This window comes from Anguilla rostrata, chromosome 1 (genome assembly GCF_018555375.3).
Source record: "Anguilla rostrata isolate EN2019 chromosome 1, ASM1855537v3, whole genome shotgun sequence".
NCBI lineage: Eukaryota > Metazoa > Chordata > Actinopteri > Anguilliformes > Anguillidae > Anguilla > Anguilla rostrata.
Window position 1 is genome coordinate 29,594,560 of NC_057933.1, and position 25,374 is coordinate 29,619,933.

At 41.1% G+C, this 25,374-nt stretch overlaps 1 protein-coding gene across 1 annotated transcript; it reads left to right on the top strand.

Annotated features, from left to right (window-relative positions):
• The first annotated feature begins 9,258 nt into the window (after positions 1-9,258).
• Positions 9,259-12,105, top strand: sox11a (SRY-box transcription factor 11a). Its single transcript, XM_064333797.1, has one exon. It carries the CDS (start codon positions 9,398-9,400, stop codon positions 10,481-10,483), a length of 1,086 nt encoding a protein of 361 aa, XP_064189867.1. The 5' UTR covers positions 9,259-9,397; the 3' UTR covers positions 10,484-12,105.
• The last annotated feature ends 13,269 nt before the right edge of the window (positions 12,106-25,374 follow it).

Genomic DNA, 25,374 nt, shown 5'->3' on the forward strand with positions numbered 1-25,374 from the left:
TTAATACATAGACAGAGGAACAAAATAAATATTTTCCACTATATCGCAAAACATACTTCTGTTTTCTTACATAAAAGTGGGAAAGTATTGCCATCTTTATCCAACTGTCAGGGCAATACGAAAGCATTAGAGCAGGGGACATTCACGTTCTCTACCAGGCAGTGCAGCCCAACAGCAATGTGATCCATCAGCGCTGGTTCGAGCCTCCAGACAAAACACTCTCTCATTACAAAGGGTCACAGCCCCCTCCTGAGAGAGTATGAATGCATGTTTACTAATACCAGACAGGACGTAAACAAAACCACCGCAGAGATACGTAGCGTGAGCCCGACTGGCTAATGCCACCGTGTAATTTAGAGACTGCTACAAACACTGGCACCGCGGAACATTTGGGTCGTGTGTCAACACCTTCGCCCACTGTGGCACAAATCATGCCCCCCACCCCACGAAACTGCCACATAATTCCCATAATTCACTGGTGGTGCAGAAAGGTGGGCGAGGCACCGGAACTTTGAGCCTGCATCACCTCTGGGTTTTCCACTCCCACCCACGCTTTCGTGGCAGTGTAATTTGGGTTACCATCACATTTCTGGCCAGGAACATCCAACAGAGAAAGTCTGGAAAAAAAAAAAAAGTTCTATAATACCATGATGGGGACATGAGACATATATTTGTGTACCATGCTGTGAACGTTTTGTAGCAGAGATCATAAACTGTTTATATTCATGGGAAGCCATTCCAGTGTGGAGTACTTGCTAAGCTTAAGAACTTCAGTGTTCAGAAACATCAAAGGGTTTCAATATACTTTAATACCTCTAAAACAAATCTGCATTAACCTCCTAAGACCTGGAGTATTTTAGCTCAAATATTTTAATTTTTCAACATAATACAAGTGCCATGGAGGTTAAGGGGATAGTATAAACAGCTGCATGGTAAGCCAACTTTTGTGTGGGACAGAACACACTGAGAATCCCTCTCACCCATCATTTTAATATGGTGATATAGAGATAGTATGTCATGTGATATTTTTTGGCGAACTTTTACCGCAATTTGTTTTTTACCTTGCCTTTCAGAGCCTCCACCGAAGTTATACATACGACATAGTGCTGGCATTGCAGCAGGATGTCCACAGCCTAAAACAAATTCATGAAAACAACAAAAATTGACTTCATTTGCAAAAGAGCACTTTTTCAGGCTATGCCTATTATGAGATCAAATTAGTGTGAGAATATGAATGGTATGGAGCACATGACACAAAGGTCATTGAAGGTTTGACCAAAATTTACACTTACTTTGGATCCTCTGGGGCACCATGGATGGTGTTCTGGCATACATCAATACCAGTCTGTTATGGCTAATCTTTCAAGAAGAAAATCCAAGCTTGGTTTTGAGTTTATTTTCTTAAGAGTAAGCAATTGAAGGACTAAACAAAGAGATTCTTTCAATGCACATTGCCTATGCTAAGCCCTAGCTTTCTGTCATGGTGGATTTTGCAAACCATCCCCTGCCATTACAGCATCATGGCCTATATTATGTGTGTTTGTAACAGGTGTCATGGATTCTGTGGTTCTGCCATTTTTTGGTAGTTCCGTGACATACCCTAATTTTTTTCCATTTCCACGATTTCCTCAGTTTTTCCACTATGATTTTTAGGTAGTTTTGGGTGGTAACTGTCAACCTTAACATAGCCCACATTGGTAACTGTGCATTCTTTAATGTCGTTGGTTGCTTATTTTTTTAGACTACCAGTTCAGGTTTGAAAAGTGTTTTAGCAGGGGTATCATCAAAATGTGAACAATACTCATCTGTAGTCATGAAACAATATTATGTGGGGTTTGCATGTGAAATGATTGAGAATGGATTTTAGAAATGGAAATGAGTTTCCCACAAAGATTATAGAGCTGCAAAATAATAGTTTTAATTTTTATAGCAATTATTAGTTAGCAAGCAAGCTAGCTTCCACAGAAAGATGGTGACCTAAGTTGTTTGTGCCTACCTTATATGTTCATTTTGTATGTGTATAAAATGTGGTTATTGGCTGGTGTAGCTAAATATCCAATAGGAGGAATTATTCTTTCTGGGCCTGGACTTTTTGTGATGATGCATTTGGCTGGAAGAAGAAGAAGAAGAAGAAGAAGAAGAAGTTTGGGGCAAACTCTCAGTGCTGCACAGGTATTGGGCATGCTGTCCCGCAAAGGCATAACTTGACAAGATACATATGCCTTAGTGCTGTTTTTTAAATGCAAAGACAACTATTTATCTCATATGTACAAGTTATCTCGTATGTACGAGATAACCCATATACACATGATTTCTTCTAGTATTACATATTTGGCACACTGAATGGTTTCAGATCTTTAGACAAAGGGAACATTAGTAAACACAAAACATTTTAATTATATTCATTTATTAAAATGATATATACATATATATATATATATTATATATATATAATATATATATATATGATTACTTCATATATAGGAGATAACTTGAACATACAAGATAAAGAGATGTTATTTGCCAGCTTTTAACACAAAAAATTTAAAACATTCACTTTGCCTTTCAGGGCTTGTGTACTTATGTATATTGAATATCAGTAAATTAGAAACTTAAACATCTTTGCACAGCAGCCCTTCTCTGATACATAAGACATGCATTCAACAAGGAGATCATGGCTAATGTTCACAAGTAACAATTATTCCTGGATTGATTTCAAATTTGATGTTCTATTCTGTTCCATAATGCTGTTGATTTAATCAAGATTGAAGTGACAATAGGAAAGAACGAGATTTTCACATAAGTTAGGAGCAAATATCAATCTTATTAAAATTCATTGTCAAAGCGGTGATTTTCAACTTGCTTGACCCCAGTACAGTATTTTTTTGCTGAATGTTTCTTCCTCCTTTGTTACTTTGCTTTAAGTAACTGTTACAAAGGCGTGTGAGGGCAATGTCTGCACCCCCACCCCCAACACCTTCCCCCCAAGAATTCTCAGCACTATCTGCACTAGTAAACATAATAGATACCCCCCACCACCCATCCACCCACACACACACACACACACATCCACCCCGCCCCAATTCTTTTCAGCATTACCTGCTTACAGGCAAAAAAAATATGTATCCCGCCCTCCCCCCAACTCAAATTACCAAGACACAAATGACTAAAGGAAAACAATAATAACCCCTCAAACACACCAAGCTCCCAACACCAGACAGCCTATCTATTCAGGAAGCATGTGTGCATTCGGATTACCATCACCTGGCTGAAGTTCGCGTAGGTAACACGAGCGTTCACGACAATAAACACTGCGCCGGGGGTGAAAGAGGGCCGTTAGGGAATGCGTCCGCCGAAGGTGCGGATTTCATCTCCGTCTGCCGCCGCGGACGAGCGGGTGCAACGGCTTCGCCTTTTGTCTCGCTTTTGTGAACCTGTCAGGTGGAACACCGGAGCAGGCACACCTGTCTGGGCGCTATTCATGAGGGCTAAATCCTTGCACTTTCAATATCAGATTAATATTGATCCTATGCTTCAATGCCCTTTGGAGAGAGAAGCAGCTGCTTTTTTTTCTTGGGGGGAGGGGGGGGGGGGGGGGGGGTTGGCTTTTATTTAAGCATAAGTAAATTTTTCTTTCTTGAGTGAACCTCCTACCCCCATTCTCTGGTATTGCATTAACATATTTACTTCATTCAACACACCACTGCTCATGAACAAAATGCTGTGTCAGTGATACAAAGAACTATAACACAGCAACACAACAACAGAATCTGACATTTGAAGATAAGGGAGGGTCCTTCAGTGTGATATTTTCCAACCTCGCCCTGTAGCCTGCTTGTATCCGATTAACATCTTGATTAACAATGACATCTGTTACAATCCTATTTCTTCCCCTTTTTTTATTTGGAGACACAGACATTAAAACCACATGGCACCATTAAAGGTGTTGTCTGGGGTAGACATGCATACAATATGCACCTGCTGGTTTAAGATTTTGAATTATTTTGTGAATAGATGGTTTGGAAAGCAATGCCCTCCTATTTTGTATGCATTAATCATGGTTTAGGTGTACTGACAGCTGGCAAGTGATTATGATTGTGATTTATACTGGAGTTACTTAGGGGTTTGTGTTAATTACATAAGATGGCTCTGAGTTGCCATTTCAGTAGTTGTGTGTAACAAGTTAGATTGTACTTTCATATGAGATGGTTGAATTGAGCACCATCAGTTCCAATATTTCAAATAATTTCTATTCATGAAGTACATTTGGTGTACTGCAAATGTTGCATATATATCAGTTAAAATTAAGACTATCAAAGAAAACATCATAAAAAATCAATACATGAAACAAAACAGGTATGTATAGGCTAAAGTGAACAAAGTTACATTTATACGTATGACCAAAAAAAGTAATAAAAGAAAACACTTCCTTAATAGCTTTAAAAGTGAATGCTTTATTTTGCTTTACCAAAGAACAATGGTGTACATATTTATTTATTTATTTAGGATCCACATTAGCAATACACAGGGTGCAACTAATCTTCCTGGGGTCCGAAAAGATAGATGATGGTTCATAGATGAATTATAAAACAATAACAATTATTATTATTATCATTATTATTAGTAGTAGTAGTAGTAGTAGTACTAGTAGTACTAGTAATTGTTGTTGTTCTTGTTGAGGTCATTGTGCTTGAAAGGAAAATGGTGTGCTCTGTTTTCCTAATATAAACAGATCTGGGAACCCTACTACACATTGTAAGACTCATTCCTGTAGCATAATTGTCATGATCACCTGCTATTGTACCTGTTGTTCTGTTAATAAAATTAATAAACAAGAAGTGGTGCAGGCCTCCGCATTGTTTACGAGCGTCATGTGAAAGAGGCTATTCATTTCCTGTCTGCAGGGTTTCTGGCATGGTCAGTCCCCAAATCCAGGCACCAAGACCACTGGTCTCCGTTCAAATCCGTCTTCAGCAGAGGTTACCATGACAACGTGGGACGCTTGTGTTTTCCACGCTGACATTTAAGCGCCAAGGGCTTGTGCAAACTTGTCCTACCATACAAAATTTGCAACACCGGCACCTTGCTACGTGGGCTGCACAGCATTACAGATGAGTTGCGCCTCAAAATATTTAGCTAGATAGCTACTCACGTTCTTAGACACATTAATCTGCCATCTTAGTATTGCTCTAAGAAATTAAGTTTGCTCTTTTTTTTCCAATTGCATTCATTTTTCAGAGCCTGCATGGTGGCACTTTTAAGGATGTGGGGGAGAGCCGCCATAAATGTAACGCTTGATAAATGTAACATGGTCAATAACTTATTTTACAATGTGGCTACCATAGCCATATTTTACATATGCAATTCAGACCTCTACCACCTCCCAAAGGAACAGCAATGTGATAAGCTTCGCAGGAAATATTTCCAAAAAATAAAAAACTGTTTATGTATGAGCTAAGATTAAAAAAAAAAAAACTGTTCCGGAAGTAGTTTTCAGGCTTTATTTTTATTCACAATAAATCGAATCATATTAAATTAACATGAAAGTTAACTCTCCTTGAAAAGTTAGTATGGCTTTCATTATGTATTCTACCGGGAATTGGATTCTAGGTGATAAAATAAAAACAAAAAAACATGATGTGCTCGTCTGTATAAATGTAACAGCTGTTTCTGCTTTGCGGCCTCGGAGCTGCAATGACAGACAACGTGCTTTTCACTGTTATGTGTTTACAGAATGCCACCTAAAGAGAAGACGAGAGGATTGGTACCCAGACAGGTCATGGAGAGGGCTTCAGATTTGAAGATCAGGGACACTAGATGGTGTTGAAAACCATCTTCATGTAGTGTCGTTTTGGGGAGACAGGCACTTTAAATTGTGTTTAATGTTTATTAAATAAATTACTTTTACTCATCAACGTATTTGACTTTTTAAGTTAGTTCAGTGTTTAATGTTAAATGTGTTCAGCTAATGTTCTTGCTGTGTTGACATAGCCTCATCTTCTGGATGCTCCAAGTGACAAATGGGAAAAAATAGCTGGTCACATGTATTTATAATATGCAGACACAAGATTGATCTGTATGGTAGGCTATGTGCGTTACAAAAGCTTACCTGTGTGTTAATAAACAAACAAAAGCAGCTTTCCTTGTAGATTTTGACGTTACCACAACTCACTTGTGATTGCGCTTGTACATCAGTGTTTCCGCACATCTTTTTTCATGAATAAAGCCCATGCTTCATAATCTGAGATTGTGGCAGGTCTCACGTTACCACTGGAAATGTGTTTCCTGATTAACATTACTGTGTGCAGAAAAAACCTGCATACACACATTAGCCTATAGGGTGTTTTAGTTTACTGTAAAAATTATTCAGCCTCTCCATTACAATCATTCCGACTAGGTGGTATGCTTGTAACATCTGACTGTGTGTACTTTTGTTCTAATTGTATCTGACTCGATTAAGTCATGAATGCAATTGAAATGGCTAATAACTACTGACATGTCAAATCTATTTATAGTGCTAGGCTAAAAAAAAATGAGCATAATTCAAAAAATGTTACATTTATGGTGACTCTCCCTTACAGCACCCACCACATAGAGTGTAGGGTTATCTAAAATGTTCTAATATGGAACAACTACTAAACATTTAAATGTATTTTGTTCTGTACAGATTTGTACATATTTTTATAGTGCCAATATTTCAACCCTATTTATACAAAAACCAGTGCACTTTTACTTAGTAAAATGAGTGCATTTATTTTGCCATTGCTTCTATTGCTGAGGACTCAGGGGATCAAAACATATATATGTACAGCTCCTATAGATTTTAGTAAGAGGATTTGTATCTAGCCTAAGAAAGCTTTCAGTTAGCACCTCCAAGCTGGTTAGCTACAAGTAGGATACATCAATACTATTTTTTTCCCTTTCTTTAGACATGTAACCTCTTTTCTGAATGGGAGATTTTGGTTCAGGGCAAGACAAAACGTTCATTTGGAGGTAAGTTTTGCTAATGTGCCAAATAATGCTTTTCTCATGCTGTCCAGTAGAAAATACGCATCAAGCATTGCAAGCCTTATCTCCTCTTTCAGTAATGCTGGCAACCCCTTTAAGAGAGCTAAAACGCTAGACGTAGATATAGGCGAGACTATCTTCTTGCGCAAATCCCAAGGTTTTTTCGTCTCCACTACAATTAGACAGTAAAACGAGTCGCGCTGAGGAGAGGGACGCCTGTCCTACCTGTGCATCATTCAGCCACCCTCTCACGCGCGCCAGAATGGAATCATCAAAAGCGTGATGCAACAATGTTTCAAAAGACAGCAAGCGAGCACTGCTAAACCAAAAAAGGCTGCATCGACAGCTGTAATGTTTTGAAAATACATGTTTGTGTCGTATGTCTGCCGTGTGGTATAGTTTATCGCAAATAAATAAATAAATAAATAAATAAATAAGACGAAAAGTTACGAATCTTTGCAGTAATTATTTCGATATAAAATGATAACCACCCCAAATGGTAACCTTGATTACACTTTCTTTGTTCTACAATTCATTAATCACAGAATGGGTTATTCCCGCCTCCCACAATAATTTATAGGAACAACATTACGGGCTTACAACAGGACGCAAACATGCTTTCCCAAATTTTCCAAAATGTAATTTCTAAATAAAATTACGCTTCGTTAGCATGTGCACGAGGCAGCATGCATGGAATGCGTTTGGAGACCGATGCCTACTCGACCAAGCACTGGTGAGTTCCCCCAGACTCAGTCAGGGTAGTCATGATAATGCATTTTAGCAGCATCTCGGCCTCGGGAGAATGGGAGGGGTGCTGGTAGCAGTCTAGCCTGAAGAATAGAAGCGCTAGGATTTGCTGTCTGTGTCAGCGGTAACTCTACAGCACACTATAGGGGAGTGTGCGGTGTGGCAGGGGTGGGGGAAGGGTACTTTCAAAGGGGGTTAGTGATTGCCCTCTAGGGGCCGGGAAAAAGGAAGCCTTATCAGACGCCTGGCCTCCAACTGCACAGCTGGCTGTCACCCAAAACTGATGGAGGCTTAGCTTTCCGGGTGGAGGAAGGGAGGGGAGAATCTGTTGCTTGACACAGCAAACTCAATGGGGACTACAGCTAATCCAAATGTTTGCGTGTTGTTGAGTGTGTATTCAGAGAACTACATCCCAGGAGTGATTGGTTCTACAAATTCATTTTAGCGTTCTACAAATATTACATAAAATCTTATTGAATAAGCAGATTTTCCTTACATCGTTGATATGGGCGTTAATATGGGCTTTCAGGGGGACTGTCAAACACAATACGATCCGTTGATACTAAACAAACGATCTCAGGAACCTGCTGTACCAAGAAAAGAAAAAGAAAAAAGTTAACACAGATCTCCAAAAGGGCGTTAGTATCCACAACAACCAGTTCGTATAGCAGCGATATGAAACGTTGCAGTAGGCGGGTGAAAAACTAAATCAATCCAATCGTTTTCCATGATCACTGGTAGATTTCGTTTTTTTTTTTTTTTTGGTTTTCCCAAAAAACTTCCGTACGAATTCTTGTCTAATTCTACAAAATGATAAATACATACTTGGAGGTGAGGGGTGAAGACGTGCAATTTTAATAGGTGGAAAGCTGTTTTGTTAACATTTAACGTAGGGAGAAAATTGTTATAAAAATAGGCTGGACAAACTTTCGAATTAGAATAATTCGAATTCAAAATAATTCGCCCAGAAACAATTGTGACAGACATACACAGTCCAAATAAATGTCAATACAACCAGTAAGTCAGCCATTGCACTATAGCAGCGACAGTGTCCAAGCGCCACCTTCAGTTTTATCTTTAAAAAACTAGAAATCCACAGTTGATGAGAATTTCCATCGGACGCCTACGGATTGAATATACTGTATACATGCAACATACTCTGACTAAAAACGGCATTTGTTATAGTTAGGGGAAATAAAATAAAAATATGTATTTTAAAAAAGAAAACTCGCGTTTCTCCGTTATTTGCGCGCTTGCGGTCTTCCAGAGCGTCTACAGACTACTACCCGCTTAGTGCTTGTTTTAATATGCCTGTCTCGCACAGCGTGAGACCAAATCCTTATGAAGAGCGCCCCACCTACAAATCTCAGCGCCAATGAAAACCTGCGTGGGGCGGAATAAAGGTTTAAGGGACTGTTTTGAGTCTGTTGGGCGGAGTAGAGGAGACGTGATTGGATCATTATGAATGACGTAACCGACATGAAAAAGCTAATAACTAGTTAAGAACGCAGTTTCCAACTCGGGAAAGAGTACAGGCTGCTGGTTAGGGAAGTGGGCGCGTCATTGAAACAAGCAAGAAAGTCGAGCCGTGGATTAGACTGTGGAGTTGCTGCGTCTACGGTAACGTAACGCAACCGGAACGATGGTGCAGCAGACAGAGAGCAGCGAGACAGAGAGCATGTCTAGGGAGGCAACCGACACGGAGGAGAATGAATTTATGGCTTGCAGCCCGGTGCCGCTAAACCCGGACTGGTGCAAAACGGCAACCGGTCACATTAAGCGCCCAATGAATGCGTTCATGGTTTGGTCTAAAATCGAGAGGAGAAAGATTATGGAACAGTCCCCGGACATGCACAACGCAGAGATCTCCAAGAGACTGGGAAAGCGGTGGAAAATGTTGAAAGACAGCGAAAAGATACCCTTCATCAGAGAAGCCGAGAGGCTCCGGCTTAAACACATGGCTGATTACCCGGACTACAAGTACAGACCCAAGAAAAAACCAAAGCTGGACAGTTCTTCAAAACCATCAGCGCCGTCACCGGAAAAACCCGGTGGAAAAAATCCGAAAACACCCAATAAAAAATGCCCTAAATTGAAGACCAGCAAGGCGGGTGCTAAGTCATCTCACGATTACGGAGACGATTGTGTGTTTCAAAACTTAAAGTGTAATAAGACTGTTGTTAAGAGTGAACTCACTGATGAAGACGACGATGACGAATATGAAGAGGATTTTCGTATAAGGATTAAGCAGGAGGACGAAGAGCCATCGAGGCCATATAATGTTGCAAAAGTCCCCGCCAGTCCAACTTTGAGTTCCTCTACTGAGTCGGAGGGTGCCAGCATGTATGAAGACGTTCGGAACGCAGCGCCGAATAGACTGTTTTACAATTTTAAGAATATCACCAAGCAAAGCGCAACCCACCCAGCTTCCGTTTCACCAGCATCATCCAGGTCCGTTTCCACCTCATCCAGTTCCAGCGAAGACGCGGACGATTTGCTTTTTGACTTCAGTTTAAATTTCACCCCAACTGCTCAAGGATCCGAGCTGGGGAACCCGAATTCAGGAAACCTCTCTCTCTCCCTAGTGGATAAAGACTTGGACTCTTTCAGCGAAGGCAGCCTGGGTTCTCATTTTGAATTTCCAGATTACTGCACCCCGGAGCTCAGCGAAATGATAGCGGGTGACTGGCTGGAAGCTAACTTTTCTGACTTGGTGTTCACTTACTGAGTTAAAAAGAACCCCGGTAATGACAGGGGAGGATGAAATTAAATTATATGTCCTGTCCATGTTGTTTCTAGCCCTGCCCCTTCTGTGGTTTATCTTTGGGATCGGGGGAGGAGGCGAAATGAGGTTTGGGGAATTAAAGATGCTTTTGAGGCTGGTACTGTAGCATAAAAAGTCTGCAGACGCTTTTCTGGCAGCAAGACAGGGTTTTATGGGTTTTTCTGTAGGTCTACAATTACTGTTCAACAAAAACGGACCGCAAAGGAAAAATCTGTGAACTTCTATGCATCTTATCCTCTTAAAAAAACTGCAGGGAGCTGAACACGTCGAGACTGTGGACTGATTCAAAGCAAATCTGTGAACCTACTCTGTTCAGGACGTTTCTTTTACAATGGTTTTGTGATTTATATATGCCGCAAACGTTTCTTTTTATATATAGAACCAATTCATTTACCTCCCGGTTTGACAATTTTAAGCAGCCTAATCCTCTCGCGTGCAGGAGCGGGAGGATACATTTTGATACATGACAGACCTCATCTTTTTAAAAGAAAAGTAAGATATTTTCAGGCATATTTTTGTACAGTCAAAAGGGAATGTTCTTATTGTGCTTTTAGTAAGGCTCAGGCGCTTGTTCCCGCTGTCATTACTTTCAGCATGCAAGGGGAGTCCTGCTCAAAGGATTAAGTTCAATTGCAAAACTTGCATCAAAATGCCTTGTGATTTTAAGCTAGGTTTTGTACAGTCGTAGATCAGATTCGTTGAGTATTTGTAGGAGGAAAAAAACATGGCATTGTGGGAGAAGCAGATTTCAGTGCCCGGTACTAGTTTGAAGATTGTATATGTACTGTAATATAGTAAAGTTAGGAGTTTATGTATATCATGCTCGTGGTATGTGGATGGATCCCAAATCGCAGGTGTGAAACTGGATTTTTTTTTTTGTATTTTTTATGGCACATACTGATTCCCCCAACCCCCTCATTGTTGTGCAATATATACTCTTAAAATACAGACCATCTGCATTTTTGTAGCAAATGATGGAGAAACAGATTCGAGCTGTCAACATCATTACCTGTCGTAATGCGGAAGTCTGTATCTTTACAAAAATAAAGACAGATATCAGCTGGAACTGATGCAAAATGAATAAATATGGCCATGCGTGGTAGTGCGTGTCTTGGGGAAAAATAGAATAAATTCAGTCGTCCATTACCTTACCCAATTTGATCACAAGACACGATATTTGGCATCGTGTAGCTTAACTGAACAAACGGAACCCAAAATTTTAGAAGTATTTCTGTGCCCTAATAGGCGAGGCATGTGGGTGGTCTGGAAGTAAAACACAAGCATTCCATATTACAGTTTCATAAAATGGAACATTTATTTTAAACGTAAGACTGCCTTTTCTAAAACATTAACCTTGTATTTTTTGTTTCTTGCACTTAATAGACAGATTTTGTTTATTTTTATGTGGGTCCTTAATATGAAGTGTGTTTGAATACATGATTTGGAATACGATGTACGCTAACACCAAGGAGAAAACATTAAAAGACACGTGACAGTAGTTATGTCATATTCCAAGTGTGCATCTCTTTTTGACTCATGTTTTAATAAACTATTAATTACCACCATCCGCTTGTGTACGTTCTTACACTGATATGCCTACTGTCATGGTGTTTGATGTGAGTGTTTTTGTGATTCCACGCCCTCTTCCTCTTTTCTCAAGACCCTTACCTGCTTACTCCATGTGGTTTGATAACTGCCACTGCAACGTAAAATTAACACACACGAGGATAGCGTTCTAAAGGTACGCAACCTGCTGATATTTAGAGTGATGCATTCGATAGTAAATCCCAGGAATATTTTCACTGCTACAGTAGATTACGCCGTTCACAACCTGCACGCGGTATTGTGGGTGGGCGTGTCTGCCTCCTGACTGCTGTGTTGCAAGTAGCCTAGTAATAGGTGAAATATTTTGCTCCACATATACCATTTCCTCTCCTGTTTTCAGATAAAAGGAAAACCTGCATCTTGACTTTGTTAATAGAAAATAAATAATGTGCTATTTTAAATGGTAATTCGTAATTAATGTCGAAATGTACAATATAAAATCTTCACTCCTTTATATTTGTTAGCCTTCTCCTATGAGTAATTCTCACAGCAACGCGTTTTTAACCACGTTGGAGCGTGGTGCCTTTAAGAAATTGAATTGTGCGCTCCTACAGATGCATGAACGTGATTGGTGGAATTCGGAATTCTCCAGCCTCTTGGAAATCGAGGCTGTGCTGTACCAATGAGCTGTAATATTTCAAAAAAAAAAAAAAAACCTTCCCCTCCGAGTACCAACGCGTCGCCCTTAACAACGCAAGTACGCTGGTCATCTATCTGGTAAGTGCTTCTTTTAAAAGTGCTAACAATGGCATGAACAGTCCCACTACTTTATTGCTTTATATCGACGATGACAAACAGTTCTTTGACAGCCCGAGCATACATGTCTCAAAATACCCAAGCACAGGTAACTGATCATTCGAAGGTCATAATCCTAGCACATTCTTCAGGAATGCGACCTGCAAATCAGGATGTTTCATAATTAAGAACATTGCTACATAATTTAAAACTAATTATTTGCATGCAGGGCATTTTCTTTCCATCATTTTATAAACAAAGTCAAGGGAGTGAAAGGCGACAGTAAGCCTCCGGTGGTACAGAATTACATCTCGTTTTTAAGGGTGACCGGCGTTCACTATGCGGCAGTACAATTTAATGACAAATCTTTGCTATGCATGCATGATTGAATTGCTTCAGCTTTCCCCATTAAGTCAGTTTAGCAAATATGTAATAAAACATTTAACTGGCTATTACTTTACCTGACCTATTGGTCAAAGTTGCAAATGGATCCTGGGTAATTCCCAGTGGAAACCCGGACATTGATTTTGTGTTCTACTGAAATATCTGGTCTAGGCTAATACCATTGGTGCGTGGTGAAATGAAATTACCGACCCGTTTAGATCCTGCTCTTTTCCATTCTTTAAATAAATGAATGAAAATCTAGAATCCACCAAAGATGTCAAAGGAGACACTGTCAGCATTTAAAACCCAGCTGGAGATAATTACAAAGGAAAGTCATTTCCAGTTCCATGGACTTTTATATCATTTAAGTACCCACGGATGTTGCAGCTAATAATGTATTTGACACAATTCATACTAAAATACACAACTGTTAATAATTACTACAGGTTGAAAATTATTTTTGCAAATATATTTTTTATAAGTCCCTTTACATTGCAGAGACCTTGACCCCTTTTTTGAAAATATGAGAAATGTCATTTAACATACAAAAATAATAGTTGATTTAAAAGTGGCTTCAGTGGAGGAAAAAGCACACAAGTCCTAGTTAAAATTTGCTTTTGAAATATGCTCTGTATTTCCATTATCTCTTTGGATTTATTTCTACTATGATGATTTGTTAATCAATTTTCATGTCAGTTACCATTACAAGATAGAATTCCAAGTGCTTGGTATGCAGCAAAGCTGTTTCCTGGGGTTGCATTTTCGTCCGATTAAACTGCGGTACCTTTTAAAGTGAATGCACAGTAATGCCTGATGCATCCTCTCGAGTGCAGAGCTCCCCAACGCTGTTCATGGAGCACCACAGGGTCTGCTGTTACATTATTTTTTTACCCTTATATCAGCAATGTATTCAGATCCATGAAAGCAGGTGCGGTGAGTTAACTTAAGTCAGCTTCTTGCATTGATCAATTCAGTGGATCAATTAAAGGAACAGACCCCGTGGTTCACCAGGACCAGAGTTGGGGAGGCCTGCTGCATCCTCTCTTCCTTGTTTCCCTGTCCAGGTGGCTGCAGTCCGCTGCGTCTGGTATCCGTACCCCTTGAACGAAACTGCAGGAATACTAGAAGGAGTTTAGCATACTGTGTGGGCACGCAGTATGCTCTTCCGCTTCTGGTGAAATCTAAAACGACTCATACCATTATGCTTTGAAAGTGTTATTTCCACCTCAGGAATAGTGTGGGAAACCCGATTTACTTCTTCCCTAACCAAAGGCCCCAGAATAAACAGCAACTATTAGTCAAAATAGCTGACCATGCAAACAGTACAGCTGGTTCTAACACTTTCTGTTACAGGTGCTAAGTGTGTCATGTTACTCATTTTTGTACTTACTGCTGCTCGTAGTCATCTGTTTGAATGTGCTCATTCTTTATTTTGAAAGTTACTCTGGACGAGAATATATGCTAAATTAATGCAATAATGTAATGCGAAGAGCAAACGTGTGTTGGGGGCGGGCAATATAATGAGTGATTACAGTTCACAACTCCCTGCTGTGTCCACTGTGTCATTAAGAATGGTCTTCCTCATTTTGGTCTCAGGTATGGCCTTGAGTGTCAAGGATTCCCTCATGTGGGATGTGAAGATGTAAAGTGTCGATGGATGACACATTTTAGAAATGTGTCCTGTAATTAATGACGGCAGTGTAGCATAATGGGTAATGAGCATTATGGGTCTTGTTACATGGTTGATTCCCAGGTAGGACACTGCTGTTGTACCCTACAGCCCGCTGTACCCTTGAGGAACTTAACATGCATTACTTCAGTATATATCCAGCTGTATAAATGGATGCATGGTAAATGCTATGTAAAAAGACGTGTAAGACTCTGGATAAGAGTTTCTTCTAAAGGACTGCAGTGTAATTAGTGGTAATGTTGTCAATCATAGCGATGCATGTGTGTCATCATTTGCTTCTATATAAATCATGAAATCGGTGGCTGAAGAGCACAACAAAGTACTCCTTTCTATAAGAATGAACTTCACCCACTATCACAATTTATCCCAAACTCCAATCCCCGTCCACCTATCACCCTCACCAGTAGTAAGAAATGCAAATGTTCTTAAGGATGTACGGTACTAGAATCCATGTAACAAGAGAGAAATTACTAATGACTCATTATTTATTTGTTATTATCCCTCCAATAACAAAGGATTTAGTCTTAGAAATCTGTCGATAGTCGTCTTTAACATGAATGCTTGCTTACAGTCCATGTGAGTTTCTGACACCTCCTTGGCACGTTTAAAACCAGGCTGCTTATTAATGAATTAATCAGGACCTGCATCAAAGCAAAAAGGCCAGAGAAAGCAAGGCCTTATAAGCATTAATCCGTTCTAAAGGTGCACGTGCATGTGTACAGAAAACACAACAGCCGAAAGTGTTTTTTATGGCATCAAATGTTGCTTGTGCCCTGTTTTGGACACTTCCGGAGGAAAAAGTGGCCAAATAAGACCGTGTGTCCTCTGATTTCTGGTTCAAGGCTTTTCCAGCCTTTGTCACGTATTCATTTGTTTCCTTTTGGACAGGAGGCAGAGAGAGCCCCGGCTCCATCTGCCGTGGAGATATTAACTGCCCCTCTGTGTTTGTGAAAGGACAAATAGACAAGGCATAATTCCCCCCGCAGCACCTCACCACACAGAGTGAAAATCGGGCTATGTGCTAGCACACGGGGGCTAAGTTGGATTTGACATGACCGGGTCCGGGAAATAAAGCAGCCAGTGCCTGCTGATGGGTTTGCCGCTGTATCGGCGGTGTCTGTTTACGACTTTATCACCGGAGCGCTACCTGCTCTCCGTGAGCTCAGCTGGCCGAGCGAGCGTTTAAGGAAACCTCAAAGAGGCGATAACTGCGCGTATTGTGACGGTCCGATGGTCCTGTTGACCAAGCAATTGTCATTCCGGAGGCTTCGGCGAAGGTTAAACCTCTGAACCAGGAACCTGACTAAAGAACTAAAAAGGTCCCATGGCTAAGGGTCCGTTTTATTGTGTCATAGAGGGGCAATAGTCAGACCTTTAAACGTCCGCAGTCTGGGCCGGGCCAGGGCTTTGCACACGTGGCCCCGCCTCCCTCCTGCTTTCACCCGTTTGAAAAGAATCTCCAACGGCCACTCAGATGACAATGGCTTTCGGAAAGCAGCGTGTCCCTTTTTAAAAAAAATAAAAAAATAAAAACTTTAAAAATCTATTCGCGGAAAATAAAAACGGCCTGAAATCATTAGCGATCACAGCATGGAGATTAACCTCTGGGCTGGCAAAGTAATTACGTTGTTTGTGAAAAGTTTGGCCGGCTTGATTGTGGTCAGCGGAGGAATTAGAGCTTGTTTAACCTCCTTTGGAATTAATTGCAAGTCTGTGCCGAGTGTTTATCCTACTGCTTTGCAGCTGCCCGGCTTGTTTTCGCACAGTCAGATAGACTGTGTGCACTTTATGTACATCGAATGCACATTAATCTCTTATTTTCAATACAAGCAGATTTTTGTCCCGGATCCAAGTTGCAACTTAAGCAGTGAATCCTTCCAGGAGACGCTAATAGGCAGGGATAATTCATTTGATTTCCCAACTGTTATCTGATCCTTTGCAGAAGAAAAAAAAAACAGCTAATTTAGCTATCTATAGCATCGGGCCTAAAAATAAGTGCAATTGGTGCCTCTTTAAAAATCTGTGGATGATCCCAGTTCTGACAGTACAAAGTGAATGGGGATGGAACAGCGTTACTGTTTTAGCACTCCCGGAGCTGTCCTAGACGTTGGTCCGTGGAGAGGAGTCTCAGCCTGGCCTGTAAACCCAGACATGTGGACATAGGGTCAGGTTTCCCAGAGTTTTCAGGGGAGTGGGGGTGGGGGTATGTTACTCAGCATGGAAAAAAAGCTGCCTCATTCACAGTGCAACTGGATCTCCGATTCAGACCCCGTTGCTCGGAGTTTTAAGCTGCTCGCCAGTGTCGTGTAGTGGATCAGAAACAGGGATTGTAACGGCCTCTGTCCTTGACAAAAATACTGTGGACATCTGACTGCATAAATGGAACATTCTGTTTGGTCAGTGAATTAAAAAATAATAAAACTTTACATGAAGTGGGTCTGGCATAGTGTTGAAAATACCTATGTTGTGCATTAACCATTGAAATAAGCAAACATAAACATTAGACCAGCAAGTTTTCATAGGATATGCAACATGGAATGTTATTCCATGGGTGTCATAATTATGAGTGCTTATGTTTTCATGCTTTATAACTGTGTGTTAGCTATTATACACTGGTCATAATCTTTCTGTATGCCTGTGACTGGTTTTATAGAAATAATTTAAAGCTTTATGAAGATCCACTCTAGGTAAAAAAAAATTACCGTTACGTTTTGAACAGAAGTTGCCCTCGAACTGTGTTCCCTCCTCCACATGCGCACTCATACAATTACCGCCAATGATTGAGTGCGTTGAAACAAAGTCTCACCCGACAGCCTCTTCCTTCCCCCTGCTGCTGTCGGACAAGAGAAGAGGTTTTTCCTTAACAACCTCACAGTTGAAGATATAGAGGGCCTCCCTCCCCCCTCCCCTGCACACAGACCCCCTCCTCCTGTCCTTCTTCGGGCAGGCTAAGAACAATAGCCAAAGGGTACGCAATTTGGCCGAGCCGGCAGCCAGCACGCCATTCATATTCATTTGTAATCTAATACCGTGCCGTTTCTCTGTTGGCCCCTCCCCCTCTTGTTCGCTATAGAACCCCTCTCCAATGCACTCCACACAGCAACCATTGTAATCCCCCCGTGCCCCCTTCTTTCTCCCCCCCTCCCCTTCTCCCCAATTCATATGTTACCCGGGTTACCCCTATAAGGGCAACCCCTCGCCATTGCATAAGTGCTGCCTCCAATTTGAAAAGACTCTTGCTTGCTTCAGTAAATAATTAGCACATGAAACCCTTGGAGAAACTGTGCAGGAAGCAGGGGGCAAGAGAAGGGTTAATTTTAATGAGCACAGTGCTGCAGGGTTTTTTTTTTTGATATATTGCACACCCCCTAAACCTGCTTGCTTGAGCCAACGTCCCATACAGTGACTCATCTTAGTATGGTCCATTATTCCCTGCGTGTGCAAATAGCTGACCATCTTGCTTCTAGGCTAAGTGCAACTCCAAATTCCCCCAATTTTTTTTTTGTTTGTTCTGAAGAAACATCTTTTGTGGGGGGAAAAAAGAAGTGAAAAGAAAGAACATGGTTGTATGTTGATTTATATTTCTGTAAATACATTAGAGATATTGTTTGCAGGTTACTGGAAGTCACTGCTCAGATGCAAAGTGCATTTGTAACTTTATGTCCATCTGTGTATTTGTCTGCATGTTTCTTTGTGTGCATGTGTGCAGGTGAGTGAATGCGTTTGTGTGTTTGTGTTGGTGCTTGGAAGTGTTTGTGCATGCGTAGTGTTTGTGTGTCTGCGTGCGTGTGCATGCGTGCTTGTGTGTGTGTTTGTGTGCACGCGTTTGTGTGTGCGTGCCTGCGTGTGTGTTTGTGTGTGTGTACGTGGGTGCGTTCACGTGTGCAACAATTCCACCATCCTTGGCTCTGCTCCTTAAACTCGGCCCAGTTGAACTGAGACTTCTATCAGCAGTGTGGAATGCCAGTCAGAATCGCAGAGGTCGAATTTCAGTCCGGCCCCTTGCCGCCGACATTCTCCTGAACACTCAAAATTGTTCCTGTTGCTATCTGAATCACCCCGGAGCTCTCAGCGTCTGCTATTTTAGAGTCCGGAGAAAATTGAAAACACAAGTGAACTGGCAGTTATTTAGAAAACAGGAATGCCCTTCAATCTGAGCTATCACTACAAATTTAGGTACATCGCACACCAATCGAGCTTAAGTAGTTTTATACCAAAGATATTCTTTAAAAAAATGTAAATAAATCAGGCATAAATATGATAATAAGAACCCATCAGTCAGGGAAAATGTTATCACCCCCCCCCCATGTTATCTCCCAGTTACATCATTTCATGTTGCTGTGTGCCAAAAGTACCATTAGCTGCTATTAGATGCTAATGGCCCCTTACATCCACCAATAGTAATGCAGACATTGCTAAAGTCAGACTCGTTGATAGAATTTAACCCTCTTTCCAGGGCTGAACAGGGAATCAGACTGCTGCGTTTTGAGAGATAAATTCCAAGAAACTAGCACTTCATTATTAATGTCTGCCAATAAACAATTCATATGTCCTATGGCAGATCCATATCCATTATGGATAAATGCAGAAGTCATAAAATATACATGGGTCCAGGGAGCGGCGCGTTTAAGATCTCCACAAAAACAAATAAGCAAATTTGTTCGTATCTTCAGGAGTTCAGCGCACAGATGGGAGCCCAGGCCTAGTCTTAACGGGCCTTTGGAGGTGTTTTAATATTTCCCACCCACTCCACCCCCTTGCCCCATCTACGCCCGGGTGACCAGAGAATGTTGTGGGGCTCGGTAGACTAAACAGAGAGGACAGGGGTCACGTGAAACACCCCGGTACTTTGGTGCAACCCACAGGCGAGAGAGGCAGCGGTCTGCAGTAGTGGGGGGTGCAGCTGGGTTTGGTCTTTTGGGGTGCAATTTACTTTTACTCTGAGGGATTTTGGAATTCAGTCCTGTTCTGTTTATGCGGGCAGTTCATTAGTGAGGATCCATGTGCCTTCTTCTCACTATATCACAATTTGAATAAAATGTTCAAATATCTACCCAGGTTTTTTTTTTTATTTTGTTTTGTTTTCTGCAAGTGTTTACATTTGTATTTTACTGTGAGCGATTAAAATAAACAATGTTGATCATAAGATAATTTTCAGAGGATCTATGAGAATATAAATTGCAGGAAAAATCATATAACGGGTTTTGGCTGCGCTCCAAAATTTGTATGCTGTGTACTTGTGTCGTTGGTAGGAAGCACTGCAATTCATACTGGCGAGTATGTACTTCCAAGTCTGTGAGTGGGCAGTACAATTTAACTCAGTTTTATTTAGAATATATGTTTTCATTGTCCCCATGCTGTGAACTTTGACCTTGTTTCAGTAATGAATGCACTTCACAAGCCTACTGATTTATTTAGGAGACCTTAAATATCCGTGGTAACACAAACTTTTCCGTCCTAAGAATTTGGGAACACATGTGCAACTGATTTTTTATAACAATACTTGACATGTTTGGCATGAACTTTCATACTTGATTTGCATTTATGCATTTAGCACACGCTCTTATCCAGAGCAACTTACATATACACTCACTGGTCACTTTATTAGGTACACCTTGCTAGTACCAGGTTGGCTTCTGCTGCTGTAGCCCATCTGCTTCAAGGTTCGTCGTGGTATGCATTCAGAGATGCTCTTCTGCATACCTCGGTTGTAACGAGTGGTTATTTGAGTTACTGTTGCCTTTCTATCAACTCGAACCAGTCTGGCCATTCTCCTCTGACCTCTCCCATCAACAAGGCATTTTCGCCCAGAGAACTGCCGCTCACTGGATATTTTCTCTTTTTCGGACCATTCTCTGTAAACCCTAGAGATGGTTGTGCGTGAAAATCCCAGTAGGTCAGCAGTTTTTGAAGTACTCATTCCAGCCTGTCTGGCACGAACAAACATGCCACGTTCAGTCACTTAAATCACCTTTCTTCCCCATTCTGATGCTTGGTTTGAACTTCAGCAGATCGTCTTGACCATGCCTAAATGCATTGAGTTGCTGCCACTCGATTGGCTGATTAGATATTTGCATTAACGTGCAGTTGAACAGGTGTACCTAATAAAGTGGCCGGTGAGTGTATAAGCGCATACATACAAGTGTAGACAATGAACAGTGCTGATGCTAATTCTTTCAGGGTCACAAATGATAGTTATAGTCAATACATTATCTTACAATAAGTGAGATGCTATAGTAAGTGCAGGAATAAGAAATATAATATTATTAAGAACATAGATTTCAAAATTAGCATAGGTTTGTTTACTAAACTCATGTAAGACATTTAGCGTAAGGTGAACCATGGTGCAGTTTAAGTAGATGTATCTTCAGTCTGCAGCAGAAGATGGGTAGTGGCTTCGCTGTCCTGGTTGTAGTGGGGAGCTTGTTCCACCACTGGGGGACCAGGCCACTGAAGAGATGTGATGAAGAGGAGGGCACCTTAGGGAAGGGACTGTTTGGCAGCCAGCGTCTGTGGAGCAGAGTGGCCTGACAGGAGTGGGAAGTTTGATAATATTTCAGACAAGAGGGAGCTGATCCTCTTCCTGCACCATAGGCCAGGGCTAGCGATTTGTATTTTATTCTGGCCACCACCAGTAGCCAGCGAAGGGAGATGAGGAGAATCATGACAGGCAGGTATTTTTGGCTGTGATCTCAGTAGTAAGCAAGTATGCACTTTAGAACGTGACCACTGAGTTGGCATGAACACTTTAACAAAGGTTTTTTAGAAAATGAATTAAGATCCCTATTAATATCTTTGTAGAAAACAGCCCAAGATGCCCATGAAATATTTGCAGTACTAAATGTTTTGTTCCTCTTTTCGCACTGAGACATGCCAAGCGTCTGGGTAGATGTGGTTAGGGAGCGAAACTAAAAGGTCGTAGATCCCCTCCCAAGTGGGTGCTGTTGCTCTGGCCTCCTGGAAGTGAGGATTTGACCTGAATTGCTTCAGTAAACATCCAGCTGTTTAAGTGCACAAATGTGTCAAACTTAAGCCGCATTCGCTACCTTGGATAATCCCACCTGCTATTCAAATAAATAATGCAAAATAGAAGGAATGTCTGAAGAACTGTCAGACGCGCTCGCCATCAAGGAAAACAAAAGGAGCGGTGCTCGCTCGCGCGCATGATTCGTAATATGTTCAAAATCCCCGCAATCTAGTGCAAGCCGCTGTTTACTCTTTGCAGCTAAGGTGGCAGACTGGCAGCGTGCTCGCAAGCTGCTGATGAAAGCGCGCGAGGCGACGCAGGACCTGGCAGTGATCAAACGCGGGTGGCTCATTGATTTTCAAACACGCGCATTACCACCCTGAACCGATATCAAAGAAGAGCACCTATGCACTTCCTGCAATATGCTAAGACATTACTTGAGATGTGAAGACTGCTCTTTTAGCCCGAAGCAAGCTCACTTTGTTTTTGAAAATGATGACCGAGGAACTCTGTACCTGGTATCGGAATAGCAGGCCCCCCCCTCGGAAGAAAAACGGAATTAAAAGAGGGAGAATACAATAAAGGAAACCGCAGCTCTGCATATGGATTAATTATTTAAGTAGTCTCTTAGATTTCTTAATTAGAATGAGTAATCTGGTAATTAACATTAGACTGGGCCGGTTAGGTACAGTATATCACGGTAAAGCAGGCCTTTTTTTGTACCGAGAGAAATCCGTACAATATAATAATCTAATTACAAGGAGTCTTACTACAGAAAATGTACTTTTCTGATCCTTAAAGGATTTGCCTCAACCCTTTAATTGCGGCGCGTTTAAAGCAATTTGGTCAGTGGCGACAGAATTTACCTGCTTCCCGCTGAAATGTTAATAACCCTGTAAACCTATACTGTGCCCCCTGCACTTAACCGCTCCATATTACAGTGTTACAGTTTGTTCTCTCTCCATACACTTAACCCATATAAGTGGCTGCATTCTGTAGTCTGTCTTTGTTGCATTTCATGCCTTGAAATTGGGTAATTTTACCAGGAATGCCGGGCCAGTTGTGATGCCAGCACTGAAAACAATAGCTTAGTCTGATTTCTTATTCTTCATAAAATCTAACCTAATCTAATGCCCATGCGTATACTGTTAAATACCACCCACCTCCCCCCTGAATGTTTGCACGTTTAACATTGTTACATTTTGAAAGCTGCACGGACATATCCCCCTCACCAACGCAATAAATGTAACACATTTATTACGCATGCAAAATTGTTCAATATTTTAGCCTTAGATTCCAGTTCACACCAATATTCATCACTGGCTTGATTGGCATGGCAACTGTGATCTGCTGTTTCTATTATGACATCTCACTAAGTTGGTGATATTTACTGTACAGTCATGAAATTGGAATGATTGATTATGTAGGGGTGAAAAAGGCACTATACAGACCAAGGAGAGAAATGCTGGATGTACCACTTATTAAATGTACATTTTTAGTTGATGTGAGTTGGTGGATATTTATTTACAAATGGTATGTATGAAAACATTATTTTTTTTAAATAAAACAGATTTCAACCCCATAGTTGATTATTATTGGTGGATGACATTGGAACAATTCATGGCACAATTTACATCATTTAACGAACTAAAGGAATAAAAGATTAAATTTGATTAAACATTCCATTTGTCAGAAACACAGGCTTTGTTTGGGAATTATCAATGGCATCCATTTCCTCACTAATATTTGTCCTGGGATAGTGTAGTAGTGTTTCAAGTTGTTCTAATTGGTTTTTCAGAACAAGTATGTGGGCTTTATATAAATTAAGAGCAAAAGCGACAATTCTGATCGCAGAATACAAACTGTTACTCCAAGCTTTAAGATCTGCCTGCTTAAAGATCTGACACCCCCCCCCCCCCCCCATTCCGTACATTAGTGAAATTAGCAACATGCTTGGAAAGCGCAACTGGAAGTAACCAGAAACATAGAGGAAAATTTATGACTGGATCGCGATGAAAGCGTGACAAACTGGAAGCTGGGACCGTGGCGCATACATTAACGCACAGCCAAACGGGATGCGCTTCTCGCCTTGTACACGTTGTCTGGTTGCAGCTGCCTGATTGTCAAATTTCATTGAACAAAGTGAACCGTGGCTGGTCACAGACAAATGCAATAGGCATGAAAATGCCAGTTTATGATACCAAATTAGTGGTCCCTTTTCATGTAATGAATGGCAGCATTTTTCTCATCTCTGCTACTGGAGAAAACATCAGGAAATTGGTGCAAAATCTACGGGAGAGAAATGTCAGAGGCATTGCTGTCATCGGTTGTAGCCACACCGTGTTTATTTTTCGACACTGTTTTTCAACTTGCTAATTTACTGTGCAACTGACGCTTCTCTTGCAATTTTACTGTTTCTCTTGTAGCTCCTAAGGATTTGATCTGTCTTGCCGTTGTAGCTTCTCTCAATCATGTTTCTCTAAATCGGGTGTAGCATTCCCCAGCCCTGTAGATCCGTGAGTTGTAATGGTTTTCATTGTTACTCAGCATTTAATTCATCAATTAAAGCAGTTTATTACAAAGTTAACTCACCCCGTGTCTTGGACCTAAATCGATTACTGAGTTTAAAATTAAAATAACCAGCGGATCTTGTGGCTCTCTAGTTGTAAGGTTGGTCACTCCTGCTCGAATATAAGACTCTCTCCCTAACAGAGGAAATTCATAAAGAGACGGATACATATCCTATTGTTATTATTATTATTATTATTATTATTATTATTATTATTATTATTATTATTCCAGGGAGCTAATGTAACATGGCTGGCCCTTTCTTGTAAACTGGGGCAAACAGAAGTGTAAAATAGACTCCCCTGTGCTCAGCTGGCTTATTCAAGCAGGATGCACAGGCCTCCTGATGCACAGGTTCTTGTTTAATACACCGCGTGTCTGCCTCAAAGGAGGTCTGCGAGGGAATTAGCCGATCTCAACAAGTCTGAGGCAGTCCATTTTTTTTTGATGCGCGCCGTGTTCAGGGGAACAGAGCTGTCATCGTTCTGTCACTCCCCCCCCTCCGGTTTATTGGGCATACATCTTTTTTTTTTTGCCTTGACGCGCTGCTCCTACCTATCCGTCTCACCGTGCTCCGCGTTGGAATAATTAGGGAAAACCGAAAAGGCGCCTAATTCACCAAAGCCAACCTGACAAAGGATCGGCAAACGATGATTTATGACAGGCCTGGCGTGCCTGGGGATGGCTATCGATTTAAGTGCTGACTGTTCTGATATCCACCGCCACATGCGCAGCCAAGTTTGCCTTCGTTTTTTAAAAATGCAGACACTGCTCACCAGTGACCAGTTTATGGATCGATTTTCCCCCCCTGCACACATTGGGTGTTCCAAAAATGGACTGCTTGTACACTTCATTAATAGTAAAGGGAGAGCTTTTAAAAGTGAA